This window comes from Budorcas taxicolor, chromosome 3 (assembly GCF_023091745.1).
Source record: "Budorcas taxicolor isolate Tak-1 chromosome 3, Takin1.1, whole genome shotgun sequence".
In the NCBI taxonomy this organism is placed as follows: Eukaryota; Metazoa; Chordata; class Mammalia; order Artiodactyla; family Bovidae; genus Budorcas; species Budorcas taxicolor.
Genome location: NC_068912.1, coordinates 15121349 through 15135667, shown reverse-complemented (window position 1 = coordinate 15135667; position 14319 = coordinate 15121349). Strand labels below are relative to the sequence as shown.

The window sequence follows — 14319 nt, the reverse complement described above, 5'->3', positions numbered from 1 at the left end:
TTCTCTTTGTCTCTAGGATTATATGAAATAAATTTGAATTATTATTATTATTAATTATTATTATTTTGTAGTATTCTTTTCTTTTAAACCCCTCGGTTTTTCTTCTCTCTCATTTTTGGTTAAAAAAAAAAACAAACAAAAAACTATTTCTCTTAAATCTCACACCTCTCTGAGGGTTCCCATAGGCCTGCTAGGCCTCAGTTCTGGACTTCCCCACCTTACTTGCCCCTGGGACCGGACAGGGGAGGGGGGGGGACACCCCAGGATCCTCAGTCCCACTGCTTCTTCCTTTCTCCTTAATCCCTTTCTTTGTTTGGCTCTGCCAGCTCCCCCAAAGGGGAGGGGGAGAGGGAGGGGGAGCCTTGGGGGTGAAATCCAATCTACTTGGAGGGCCCCAGAGGGACCAGGTTCCCCTAGCCCCTGTCTCCACAAGCCATCCCAGGATGCTCCCCCGGAAAAGCAAACGACATTCCTCCCCAAAAAAATGTGGGGGAAAAAAGGAACGTAAACCAGAACATATATTAAAAACACTTTTTTAAGATTTAACTCTGAATACAAATGTATTTTTTTTCTTCTTCTCTCCCTACATATATTCTAAACCTTCTAAAGTTTTTTTATTTTTTTAAGGATCACTTTATCATAAAATAAAATATCCTTTTCATATAATAAATTACCTAATAAAAAGTCTTTTTTTTTTCATATTAGCCCAGGTTCTTTGCTACATTTATACGGTAATAAATGCCTTTATTAAAATAGAATATTAAATTATAAAGAACTGCTTTTTTTTTTCTATTTTTGTTTTCTCTCCTCTGTGTTGGTTGCCTATCTCGCTCCCTCATGCTTTCTCTCCTCTATTTTGTCTCTCACTATGTGTTTTGTGTTGGTTTCTAGGTTTGGCTCAATTAGTAAGAGTGGGATTGAATTTTCTGAGCCCCCTAGTGTAACAGTCTTCCGCCTTTGTGGGTAGAGTGGAGAGGGGGAGGGGATCGACAGACAGACATCCCATCTTCCCACCCCCCTCCCCACCCTCCCTCGGCGCCCGAGGGGTGCCCATTTGGTTTGGTTTCTATTGTACAGACATCTCAGGATGGCTCACATTGGCGGGAAGGAGGGAAGTTGTCACAGGCCAATTTTCCTGGCTGTGACCTCCTTCCGCTCCCCTCCCTGGCTGGTGGTCTGGAGGGGAAGGCTGAGGAGAGGTGAGTTAATTCACAACAGGAGGAAGGAGAGGAGGAAATCCCCTCTATGCCCCCATCCCTGCACCCCCTCTCCATCCAGGAAGAATGGGACTCCCGAGCCTCAAGGCTCAGAGATCACTTAGAGGAGTCCCACCCTACTATATACAAGAATCTCCTAGGACCCCTGGGGACTCCCATCTCCCATCCCCCATCCCCTCCTAGCCCGGCCAGCGGAACCAGGAGGGTGGGAGGCTGGTGATTGCCCCAGGTGAGCAGTAGGGAAGCAGCAAAGGTCGGGCAAGGCCTATAATAATACATGATTCTTAGAACAGGCCCGGCTGCGCCCCAATCCTGCTTGGCTCTGGAGTGACCCCTCTCTGAAGACAAGGTCTCTCCTCAGAGGCTTCATGATTAATTTGTTAACAAGGGTTCAGGTCAGGTCCAGAGAGGGGCGCAGGGAATGGGGCACTGCAAGGGAGGAGGAACACTGCCTCCCTCCAGCAGCGTCTCCTACTGCCTCCCTCCTGCTCCTCAAGAGCAGACACACTACCCTGGCTCTCCCCCTCCCACCACCAGAAAACCCAGCCCCCAAACTGCTCCCTAAATGTAATGCCCAAAGATGATAAAGGTGGAGGTTTGACCCTTTATGTACCCCAGTATTAGTCCCCTCTTCAAATATTCACTGAGAACAGGGATACATTCTATCAAGAACTTGAGGTGTTTCTTTGGAGGAGGAGAAAAGTGGGCCTCTGGATGACAAAGACGAATTGAGGGGACCATTAAAATGTTTTTTCCCTCTGCCTCTCCCCAGGGGGATAGTGTCCCCAAAGCTGGGCTGGATGGAGCAGGAAGGAGAGGCGAGAAGGGAAGAAAGAGGAAGAGCACGACAGGGCTGGTTGTGACAGCCAGCAAGGGGAAGCCGAGAGAAGAGCTGGAGGACAGAGCAAAGGAAAGAGGAAAATCCAAAGGGAAGGATGATGGGGAGGAGAGAGTGGAGGGAAAGCAGAGGAGCACGCCTCTCCAGACTCCTCTAGCCCAGCTTTGTGGGGAGGGGCGAGTTCTGAGCCCTTTATTGATTGACATACTTCCTCCCCTTCCCCCTCAGAAAATCTATTCAGACTTCTGAAAAGGGCCCCAACCCCCTCATACTGCTGGAAGCCCAGAACAAATCCTCAAACAGAATACACGGTGGTGAAGGGTCTAAAGGGTCGTGGTTGGAGGTCAGAGGTCAGGACCAGAGGCTTGGGGATTGTTGGAGCACCTCTAGATACAGATGGTAACTCTCCCTCTCCCGTCCCCCATCCCCTCCCTAGAGGAAGGGGTAGTGTGAGTTGGGCGGGCAAGGAGTCAGGATGCCTTAGCGGCCACCTCTGGCAAAACAAGTTTCTCTTAGCTGCTTCCGGATTGAAGGGTGTGTTGAGGTATCAGAGTTGTAACTCTAGTAAAATTTCCGGCCTGGCCCCCCTCCCAACCTTTCCAGGACAGGGGGACCAGAGGCTCTGAAAGTGGCCCCGCCCTCCAGCCACCATCGCCTCCCCTCCCCCCTCCCCAGCAAGCGAGTATCTAAGCACCTTGCCCCTCAAACCACTGATTTGCAAAAGGCCCCAGTGGAAAACAGCTCCAGGAAGGGCCCCTGGGGAGCGGCCCCAGGAGGCCAGGGGCCAGGAGCTTAGGAAAATATTCGGATGGCTTGCGTGGCTGTGATGTGGCAGACGGGACACTCCGGGTCCGTCCTCTCACAGATGCGTACTGCACACTCCATGCAGAACAGGTTGTGTCCGCAGGGCACCAGTGCGGCAGTCACCTCACTCTCGAAGCACACCATGCAATCCCGCCCGCCGCCGGGGCTCCGCAGGCCGCCCCCCCCAAGTTTAGAGAAGCCCTGGAGCGGCTCTCCCGGCGGGCGTCTCGGGAGTCCAGCCAGCTCGGGCCCCGCGGAGGCGGCAGGAGAGCGATGCGCTCCCGGGGGCCCAGCGCGGGCCTTGGCGGAAGAGGAGGAGGAGGAGGAGGCGGAAGAGAAGAGCACCGAGGTGGGCGTGGCGTTCTCCTGGCCCGCCCAGAGCGGGGGGCTAGTCTCGGCCACTCCGTAGTACACGTCCTGCTTGCCCACGCCATAGCCAGGAAACAGGTACCCGCCATAGCCAAAGTCCCCTCCCTGCTCGCCGAGGCGCGGGGCCTCAAAGCCAGAGTCCACTCCGCACTCGCCGATGCAGCCCAGGCTGTTCTGCCGGAAGGTGGAGAGGGGCTTGCAGCCGGAAGGGTGCACCCGCCAGGCCTCGGAGTAGCGGCTATCCAGCGCGGCGTCGGGGCTCCCCGCCAGGAAGTCGTTTTCATTGTTGTACTCGAGGATCTTGCCTGTGCGGACCGCGATGTGCGTTTCGATCTCCTCGCGCGCGCGCTCCACGTTCCCCGGGGCACCGGTGATCTCGAACACCGGGTCGCGGTCCCGGCTTGGCGTGATAATGTACGTGTTGGTCTGCTGCTGGATGCGTTTGATGGTTGCCCCCTTGGGGCCCACTACCAGTCCCACCACGCGATAGGGCACCCGCACACGAATGGTCACTTGGCCGGGCAGAGCAGGCGCCACTCCAAAGGCGGCGCCCGACTTGTTGCGCGAGGCGCGGATCATGGAGAAGTGCTCGGCCGCTGAGATGATTTCCCGGCGGGCTGTGGCCACGTCCTCCCGCCGCCCAGTCACCATGAACACTGGCTCCTCGCCTCGCACGGGCGTCTTGATGTAGGTGTTGGTCTTGGCCCTCAGAGCCTTAATCTTGCAGCCTGGGATAGGGAAGGGAAGAGAGAAATCAGCTCACAAGGCAAGAAGGTTTGTGCTGGAGCCAACAAGCTCCTGCTCCTACTCCGATACCCAGCCCACCAGGAACCTCTATCTACCCTTAGGAAACCCTCCCCCCCTACTCTAACCAGAACAATTCACTTACTGTATCTTAAATCTATCCAGGGTATCTATCAGCCACAGATTGCAAAATGTCACAACTTTCCCTTGAATTCCATGTAGGACCTCCAAATTCATGCACTCTTTGAAACCCTGAAACAATCACTGACCTTCCCAGACAAGCTGCTAATCTACTCACTAACTCCTCGACAACGATTAGCTGTTTCCCCCAATTTCTCTCCTGATTTCTGGCTACTCATACTTCCAAGTCGCTCAATCACCCACCCTGCCCTGCAACTGCGAATTCCAGTCTGTCACTGACCCTGATCTTCCCTCAGAAGTCTACAGCCTACTCCTCACTTGATCTCCATGCATTAAAAGTGTCTTCCAGTCTACACTGGGATGACTGACCCGCATCTGCTCCCATGCCTTCCACCCATTAGTGTCTCTCAGCCGGTCCCAAATTCACAGCAAGTTTTCAGCAACTCATGGAGTGTGGGAGGTGGAGAAGGGTCTGAGAATCAGTTTTAGGGAGGAAAGGAGGATAATGACATGTGAGGGACACAGTGCCTGACCTCATGGACATTCCTGCCACCCTGTCCCCTGGGGCAGGAGAGCCAAGATGGGCTGTGGGCTGAATAAGGTGGGGGAGAAGGTGTTCTCGACCCATACTCCTGCTTTGAAGAAGGAGTGGGTAAAAGCTGAGAGGCTGGGGAGAGAGTCAGGAAGAGAAAGGAGAATGGCCCAGACAAAGAGAGACAAAGAGGGAGAAGGGGAAAGAGAAAGTGAGGGAGGCTGGGATGGCCAGACTGCAGTCTAAAGGTGGCAGACCTTGACGGCTGACTGGACAAACCTCTCTCCTCCTTTTCCGATTCCCCATCCCTGCCCCTATCTTCACACAGAACCTCTGAGACTCACATGTTTTCTCAAAGCACACATGCTACACGTGTGTGTGTGTGTACATGCACACACACAGACACGGACCTAGAAGCCGCTATGCAGCTTGCCTTTATCTAAACGTTATTTCTGGTGCAAGTCTAATGCACACTTTCACATACCCCTCTCCCCCATACACATGGATTCCCTGTGTTTCATCCTTTCATCCAGCCCACTCTTCCATCCCCATCATTCCCAGGACACACGCAGTACATTCCTATACACCCCTGCCCACAACTTTTGCCCCCATCCACATTTAGACATTCATACCTGTCTCCAGATACGCACTTACAGTCCCCTTTCTCACTCCCCAACCAATGCCAGTGGTCCTAGTTTTCTGACTCTGCCTAACCCTCCAACCATAGGCCTGAGGTGAGCTCATCTTTTTTTCCCTCTCCTTCCTCCACTCCAGATGGCTTCTTCTCCAAACCTACCAGATTGGCATGTGGGAGGAGAGAGTGGGTTGGGGGCAGCTCTCCTCACCTTCAAGAGACCTTAGGAAGGAGAATCTGCTCCTCCCTTTTTGTCTTCAGACCTCTTGGCAGTTGAGAAGTCCTACCTGTTGTCAAGCCCACATCCTTGCTGCTTTAATATCAGTAAATGATTGGGAGGCATGGGGGGTGGGGGAAGGAACAGTGAAGGCCCTTCTACAACTTCTAATTGCATGGCATCTGATAGGCACCTGGGTTCTGGCTCTAAGTTCTGGGCCCCTAAACTTACAGGAGAGCTGTTATAGGTGTCTTTGGGGACTGGAACTGGGGCGAGGAGAACAGGCCAGGTATAAAAGTAAGGAGGAAGCTAGAGGCCTAGAGATGCAGAACCGGGTAGCGGAGCGGATCTCGTCCTGCTCCAACCCTGAAGAAGCATCTCTTGAAGGGAAGACCCACTTGGCTTCACCTTCCTAGAGGTCAAATAGAGCACCACTGACACCACAGCAGCAGAAGGGAGGTTAGACAAGAAAAAGGACTTCCATTTCCTTAAGGAGTGAGGAGGAGGCTTGTCTTCTCTGAATAGGAGAAATCCCCCTACTTTTATGAGAGACAGGCCCATCTGATGCGGAGGCAGAAGAGGAAAGAATGACTCCATGAAATTCCGGGGCCTCCCAAGACCACCCCCGCACCCAAGAAAAGATAACAGTGTCCCCACCCGATTCCAGGGCTCTGGGTCCCTAGTTTCTGACAACAAGAGGAAATCCAACTTTTAAAACCAGAAATCCCAAGAGATGGGGTGCCCCAGGGGGATGAGGGCTACGCTGGGGAGTGGCATCTTTCCCTCCTCCATTCTGGATCTCCCAGCAAAATCCCCCCAACCCCCCACACTTCGGGTAGACGAGGTGTGATGTGGAGTAGGGGCCCCCCTGACCTGCCTCCCCTCCTCACCAGCCAGCAGCCGGCCTCCTCCTTCACTCCCAGCCGGAATGCAGCTTCTCTATTGTTCCCCACTGTGGGACAGCTCCTCCCCTGCTCCTCCCCCACCCCACACCTCCCCAGTCCAGCCCCCTTGCAATTTCCAAATCCCGCCCCCCCCCCCACTCCCCTTTGGGAAACTGGGAGAGGGAAGGGTCCCCAGGATCCCGTCTGCTCCATCTGGACCCCTACCAACATTCCCACCCCCACCCGCCCAGGGATGCTGGAGCAGAGCAGGGTGTGGTATCAGACACTCTACGCTGGATTAATTCTGTACCCACCCCCCTTCCCCAACAACACGCCCAGACCCATGCCCTCCAGCAAATCTCCAGGGGACGGTTCCTCACCCCTCAGCACGCCCCTTCCCACCCAGTCCCACTCTCTCACTACCAGAGACCCTGCTCCAGGCCTCTGGCCCCTTGCCGTGGCCAGCCCAGAACAAAAGCCTGAGAGGGAGGAGAAGAGGTCCACACCGGGACGTGGCACTTCGCTGGAGGCACCCCTTCCAAAATCCCACAGACCATCCAACTTTAGTGTGCGGGTGAGGTGACCACGGGACTCCCTCCTCCCATCAGCCCCCCTTCCCCACCTCACCCCCAGTCTGGGACCCTCCCATGAGCCACACCCCCTTCCATTCCTACACTCAGCCCAACAAAGAGACAGATACTCAGTCTGCCTTCCCGGGCCAGGTCTCCCCCAAAGTCTGTAACTCCAGGTGGCTGGGGGTCCCAGGGGTGCCCCCTCCCCAAACCACTAGTAGATGCCGTAGTTGGGGCTCCTGAGTAACTCTTTTGCACATTCGACCAGTTTTTCTGGCTACGAGTGGACACCCCCTCCGGACAGCCTCCCCGGATTGGAAAACCGATCCCCCTCCCTTTTCCCTCTCTCCGAGAGAGGATATTTCTTTGTCTAAGGGCAGAGCCCTAGGGAAGGAAGGATCTGGAGGACAGTTCCAACTAGGGGGTAGCAGGGAACTTTGAGGCACTTCGGAATCAGGGTAGGGGGCGGGTCCCCCTTTGTGGGGAAGGGACTGAGCCAGAGGCGGGCAAGGAGGGAGGAAGTGAACTTTCCCTGCTAGGGATGGGGTGCCCCCCAACTCCAGCCCCTCTCCGCGGTCCCGGCGCCCGCTTACCTTGCCTGCCCACGATCTCTGCCACGTGCTCGGAGGTGGGCACTGGTACACACTCGGTGGTGTTGCTGCTGCCCTTCAGGCGCAGCTCGGCCTCTTTGTAGAGAGCGCAGAGCTTGGCGTCGCTGGCCCCTTTGGGGGCGGTGGGGGGCTGGGGCGTCTGCGCCGCGGGGGCCGCCGTCGGGGCGGCCGGGGGCGCCGCGGGCGGCGGCGGCGGGGCCGGCTGCGGGGGGGCGGCCGGCTGCGCGGGGGCGCCGCCCCCCCCACCTCCCCCGTCCTCGCCCGCCGTGGAGGCGGGGGGCTCCCCCAAACCCAGGAGGCAGAGTTGATCGAGAGCCAGCTGAAGGGCGCGCTCGTCTTCCAGCAGCCCTCGGTCCTTAGCGCTTCCCCCGAAACATCCTAGTTCTCCAAAGCCCCCATTTCTTTCCATTATTCCAGATACCACTAGACTAGGCATGGCGAAACAAAAGCTGGGGGAGAGAGAGAGAGGGAGAGAGAGAGGTGGTGGAAGGGAAAAGGGGAGAGAGGAGGGGAGGGGAGAGGAGAGGAGGGGGGTGTGTGGGGAGGGGGGAACAAAGAACTGGGGAGGGGGGAAGAAAGCGAGATAGAAAGATAGACCCTCCCTCTAAGCCCCCCTCCCCAAACACCCTGTAACCCGACTCCCCTCGCCCCAGCCCCCGGGGTGGGGGTGGGGGGATAGAGAAGCAAAACCGAGAAAGCAGATCTCCTCTCCTCTCCTCTCCGGGGGTGACGGGGGGGGCGGGGGGCTGCGGGATCTCTGCCCCCACCCCTCCCGCCTCGGTCCCGGGAGTCTCTAGACCCCACCGTCCAGACGCCCCCCTTAGGCTCCCGCACCGAGCCCCAGTCCAGGAGCGGCGCTCAGTGGCCCCCAATAGAGCCCAGCCCCTTCCAGCGCTCAAACTCTTTTGTTTTAAATGAACTGGATGGAGCAGCATGGAACTGACGGGAGGGGGGCGCGCCGGGGGCGCCCGGGGCATGCCGGGAGTTGTAGTTTCCCGCCCTCGGGGGCGCGGGGACGAATTCCTTGACCCGAGGAAGATAGGGATGTGCCTTCGGTCTTTACGCTCTGCTGGGAGGCGAAGCTGGGGGTGGGAAGGCAGTCGAGGTCCCTCATTTTTAGAGAGGAAAGGAGTCAGTGTACAGAAACGGAACGGGTTGAAAACAGGCTAATGGAGTGTGCCCCCCTCCCAAAACGGGCTCCTTCGCGATCCCGGCCAGTCTTAGGTCCCTCTTTCTTATGGTAATGAGGCGGGGGGAGAGGGCGGGGAGCTGTCCCGGCTGGGCCCCTGCGGCTTTCTCTGGCTTTCTCTCCCCTCTTCCCCCTCCCTGCCGCGCTCCCTCTCCGCTCTCCGCTCCCCCCTCCCGTTCTCCCAGAGTCGATCCCGGCTCCGGGCCGCGGGCAGAGGTTCTCCGCAGAGCAGACAAAGCCCGCAGCGGCGATGCGTGGAGAACACGGCTCTGCGCGCTGGGGGGTGGGGGTGGGGGGCCGGGATGGGGTGCCGGGTTGGAGGGTGGGACCCCCTGGCAAAAGACGGGGTCCCCTCTTCCCCAAGCGGCAAGCCATCCCCCTTCCTCCCTTCCCTACCCCCAGTCTCGGAGATCAGAGAAGCACCGACTGGGAGGTGAGTTAGTTAACATCCTTCTGATCAGTGGAGGGGAGCTGGGAGGGCTGTGGAGAAATGAGGTGAGGAGGATGAAGGGGTGGAGAGAAGTACGGGACCGAGAGCGGGGAGGCAAGGGAAGTCTTAAAGGCATGATAGGAGTTAACAGTTTCGGGTGGGAGCCACACGAGCTTTGGGTGCGACGGAAGGAGGAAAGAAGACACCGGGTGGAATGGAGACCCAGGCTTCCTCAGGCCCGGGCCATCCGTTTAGCTTGGGGGTGCTCTGTTCTTTAGCCGTCACCATCATTCCACTTTGCCTCACCCACCTCTCCCCCATTGAAAACCCACTAATTCAGCTCCTTTGACTCTGGAAATTTGGTGAAAGTAAAAATCAGTTTTTAAGTCGTGAATTGGAGAGCTGGGTATTTTTAGGGGAGTTTGTGGAAGTTGGAGTGTAATGCAATCTCTTCTTCTCCCCTTATCCCATAGCTTCGGCATTTCTTTTGTCACCCTTTTTATGCCTGGGTCTTTCCCAGTAAGAGAGAGGATGGCACTGCAACCTGAGGGCTTGAGGACGGACTTTTTAAGAAGAACTTCCCAAAAGAGTTTGATAGGAATGGGTGGGTGTTCTTTTTTGGAGTGCCTTGGAAACCAAAAATCTGAGCTAGTTTGTGAGGTAACGTCCTGCTTGGAGGCAGGGGGATGGGGGAACGGAGGAGATGACCTCATAGACCAGGCACTGTGAGGCCGTGAGGGCTGAGCTGCGAAGCCCAGTTCCCTAAATTGATTCTTGGAAAGAGTAAACTTGCACACCAAGGGGAGGGTGGGAGACAGGAGGATCTCAGGAGGGCGTGGGAGTTGGCTTACTGTGGGTCTCTTGCTCTTTGCCCCGCGGAAGATCCAGGGAAGGAAACCATGAGAGAGAAACACTGGAAGGCCCCAGAATTGGGGGTGAGATGCCCTCTGGATCAAAGATTAAACAAAATTAGCAACAAACCTTTTTTTGGGGGATTAAGTGCTCCCACCTCTAAGCAAGAGTGAGAGAGGAAGAATTGGAGAGATGAGACCTTTGGCTGTTCCCTGCTCTTGTCCACTCTCCTACCCCAGGAACCCAGGCTGGGGGACCTGGGAGCCGTGGGGGAAGCCTCCCGCTCTGTGGACAGGTGACTGTTTTGCACATTATCAGAAATCACAGACAGTTGTGTAGGTCTGACCATGTGCCAGGCATTTTTGTCACCAGCTGGTCGAAGCCTTCCTGTCCCCACCAAAATGAGATTCCCCCTAGACACCCATTCCTGAATTTTCCCTGCTTCCACTTTCCTCCCCACTAAGCTAATTAAAGCAGGAGGTTAATGATCAAAGAAGCCTTGGGGATTTGGCCAGGGAGGAAAACAAAGAACAGAAACAAGTGTAAGTGAGCGGGGAGCGGGCGGCTGCTGAATGCAAAGAGGCAGACTAAAGCGGGGGTAGAGGAAGGGGCAGTCCCTGCTGGACCCCCTCTCACTGATCCAGCAAGGACTAATCAGCCCCCCGGGGTGTATTCATGTGCCATGGGTCCACCCTCAGGCTCCCATTGACTCCAAATATCCAGGGCAAGAGAGGCACTTGGCACCTGGAGGGCAGGCTGTGTGTGAACGCACTTAGGTCTGGGGCATGGGTGTACACAGAGGTGTGTGCCTCCGAATTCTGTGGGGGTACATTCACCTACAGGGGACCTGCCAGAGTGCAGCAGAGGGGGTGGGGCGTGCACCTTGAGAGGGGAGGGCTTTGTCATTGTTACTGTTTGGCTGAGGGGCTTGTGAGATCTTAGTTCCCTGACCAGGGCTCAAACCTGTGCCCTTGGCAGTGAAAACTCAAGTCCTAAACCACTGGACTGCCAGGGGGTTCCCTATTCTGAAGTCTTTAAATAACTTATTTGATGAGTCCTTTCAAATGGCAACCCACTCCAGTATTCTTGCCTGGAGAAGTCCATGGACAGAGAAGCCTGGCACTACAGTCCATGGGGTTGCAGAGATTTGGACGCGACTGAGCGACTAACACCCCCACTTTCTTTCTTTCCTCACTTCCGGAAGTGGGTGGCCTCCTTTATTCAGGGGACTCCCCTCATCCGCTGACATGTTGGCCAAGCTGTTTCTGTCCAGCGGCTCCCATTCTCCTCTCCCTCTGCCTACCCAGTCTATTTATTATATTATTATTTTTAGGTCGGGTGGGGGCTGCACTGGATCCCCATTGCTGCTCGTGGGCTCTCTCTAGCTGTGATAAGCGGGGGCCCCTCTTCGTTGCAGCGCCCAAGCTTCTCACTGCAGTGACTTCTCATGTTGGGGAGCGCCAGCGGGTTCGGTAGTTGCAGCACGCAGGCTCGCAGGCTCGGTATTTGTAGTCCTAGAGCAGGAGCTCAGAAGTTGTGGCGCGTGGCCATGGTTGCTCGCTGGATGTGGAATCTTCCCAGACCAGGGGTCAAACCCGTGTGCCCTGCATTGGCAGGTGGCTTCTTACCCACTGCGCCACCAGGGAAGTCCCTGCCTACTCAATCTAGAATTACGACCATGAGGACCGAAGGCCTTACTTAAACAATTTTGCTTGGAAATAGACAGCTATGCCCACCCCTCCCCATCCTGCACTCTGCCTATGACCAGAAAGGTAGGTAGGTGGCATATGTCCCCTTCAGGACCTTGGAGGACAGGACTGTGTGTCTCACCTTTGTCATTGTGTCCCATCCTGGTCCCCCAGTGTCCAGCACACAGCCCTACTCCGAGCAGAAACTCTGTAAGGGTGTGGTGAGTGAAATTGCACATTCCAAGCATCATGGTGTAAGAGGAAGGAGGTGGCCTCTGGAGCCAAGAGCGCTGCTTGTTCTGCTTCTTCGTTATTTATTTGTTGGGTTTTGGCTGCACTGGGTCTTCGTTGCTGCACGCGGGCTTTCTCTAGTTGCAGTGAGTGGGGGCCACTCTCCTTCCCGTTTGTGGGCTTCTCACTGCACTGGCTTCTCTTGCTGGGGAGCACAGGCTCTAGGTGCACAGGCTTCAGCAACTCCAGCATCAGGCTCCGTAGTTGTGGCTCGAGGGCTTTAGAGTACGGGCTCAGTAGTTGCGGCACATGGGCTTAGTTGCTCCAAGGCATGTGGAATCTTTACGGACCAGAGGTCGAACCCATGTCCCCTGCATTGGCAGGTGAATTCTTATCCACTGCATCACCAGGGAAGTCCCTGTTATGCTTCTTGAACAGTCAATAACTGCTGCGCTTCGATTTCCTCATCTTTCAAATGGAAATAATAAGCCAAGTTCCTAGCACAGTGTCTGGCTCATTTTAGATGTTCAATCAATGCTAGTTTGGGGGCCCTGGTTGTTCTCTGCTGGCAATTGACTTTAGCTAGACTCTGGTCTTCATTAATTAATTTTAATGCGTTCATTCAGCTAACTACTTCCTATTGAGTTCTTAGGATGTGCCAGGCACTGGAGGAGATCCTGACCCACTGTGAGTCACCTGAAGTCAGTTCTGGATCTAGACTTGCAGAAATAAGATCATCCCAAACAAACAAACAGAGAGATCCAAACATAATTCCTGTTGAGCCCTGGAATGCAAGCCAACTCTATATATGTCTCTCTCAACACACACACGGCCTCAGGCCTGTGGAAAGAGGCCCCTATGGAGTTGTTGAGTTGGCGCTACGAGCATGTGTGTCTGTGTGCAAGTTGTATATGTGTGGGTGGGGATGTGTACCCACAGGTCTGGCTGCAAGGCAGGAAAGGTGACCTAGTTGAGAGTGGGGTGGCCCAGAACTCCAGTGGAGGCTGGAGGACAGGGGTGGGATGGATGGTCCGGACTGTGCTTATCTCTGTGCGTCTATGTCCCTTTTCTAGCAAAACTGGGCACCTGTTATTGCTGTCCAGGCACCAGGTATCAAGGGATGGGGCACAGACCTGATGCCGCCCCTCCCTTGTCCTTTTCTCAGAGCCCCTGGGGAGGGAGGCAGACGCAGGAGGCTACCAGCAAGGCTGCCCTTCTAAGCTGGCTGGTCCTTACAGAGGTTATCTCACCTGTGTATCCCTGCTGCGCTTGAGAAGCCACCTCCATCGGTCCTACTGAGCCTCCTCTACTGAACTTTATGGGGTTTTTGTTTTCTTTTCTTAATATTCCTCCCTTATGGGAAGTCTGCCTTGTGATCTAACATCATCCTTCCTGCTGAGAGTGCAGCCAGTATTCCCTCTGTTGGGTGTATTGCTCAAATACAACCAACTCATTCATTTCCATCAAGGAGAATGTATTGGCTAAAATTCTGTTGTAGGACACACAAAAGAAATGGCAGGCTTGCTCTCTGCCCACAGAAAGACACAGAAACTAGCCTATCTGACCCACAGAACATGGCCAAACAGGAATAAATGTGAGGGCAAAACAGCGTTTGGGACTTGGAGGCCTGCAGAGTTTGGAGGAGAGAGGAGGCCACTCTGGGTCCTCCGCTGTGGACCCAGTCTCCAAGGGCTTTGCCGCCCAGCCTGAGTTTTGGACTTGGACAGACAAACTCCTCTCTGTTCCTCCTCCAGTACCACTCCGGAACTCCCCCCAGCAGGTCGCCTGCCCTCTCTGATTTCCCCAGGGAGAGCAGCTCAGAGGGGCTGGGGCAGAGCTAGGGTCCCCCAGGACAGCTGGCGGATAGAGCCCCACTGGGATTCAGGATCGGACCCAGGCGTCCCAGAGGCGGGTGATACCGGAGCTGTGACAGTTGGTCCCCAGATTCCTCACCCGGTGGCGCCAGCTCTGGTTTCTCAGGCTGAGGAGAGGGAGGGGCACCTGGTGCCAGGCAGGGCTGGGTGTTCTCTTGGGGCAGGGAAGGGGAGGCAGGAAACATGTTCTTGGTAGATTGTTGGGGAAGGATTTTCTCCCGTGCCCTCTCTGTGCCAGGCACTGGGCTGGATACTAGCAGGTTGGTACTGAAGCATAAGACAGCGTCTGGCACAGGTGAATGAATGGATATAAAAGACATATTCACTGTTTAGAATGTCATAGGTAGACTAGAAACTGAATGAATGAGTGAGTGAGTGAGTAAATGAATGAATAGATCTAGCAGTTGTCTCATGGCCTTATTTTACAGAGAGCAAGAAAACCACGGCCGAGAGAACCCAGGTCCTGTGACTTGCGCCTTCTATTTCATCATG

The 14319-nt window shown here is 55.3% G+C and overlaps 1 protein-coding gene across 1 annotated transcript; it reads right to left on the bottom strand.

Annotated features, from left to right (window-relative positions):
• Positions 1–2847: 2847 nt before the first annotated feature.
• On the bottom strand, positions 2848–7999 carry MEX3A (mex-3 RNA binding family member A). Its single transcript, XM_052638203.1, has 2 exons — positions 7546–7999; positions 2848–3956 (listed from the first exon to the last, which is right to left on the bottom strand). The coding sequence occupies exons 1-2, from the start codon at positions 7997–7999 to the stop codon at positions 2848–2850; spliced, it is 1563 nt and encodes a 520-aa protein (XP_052494163.1).
• Positions 8000–14319: the final 6320 nt, after the last annotated feature.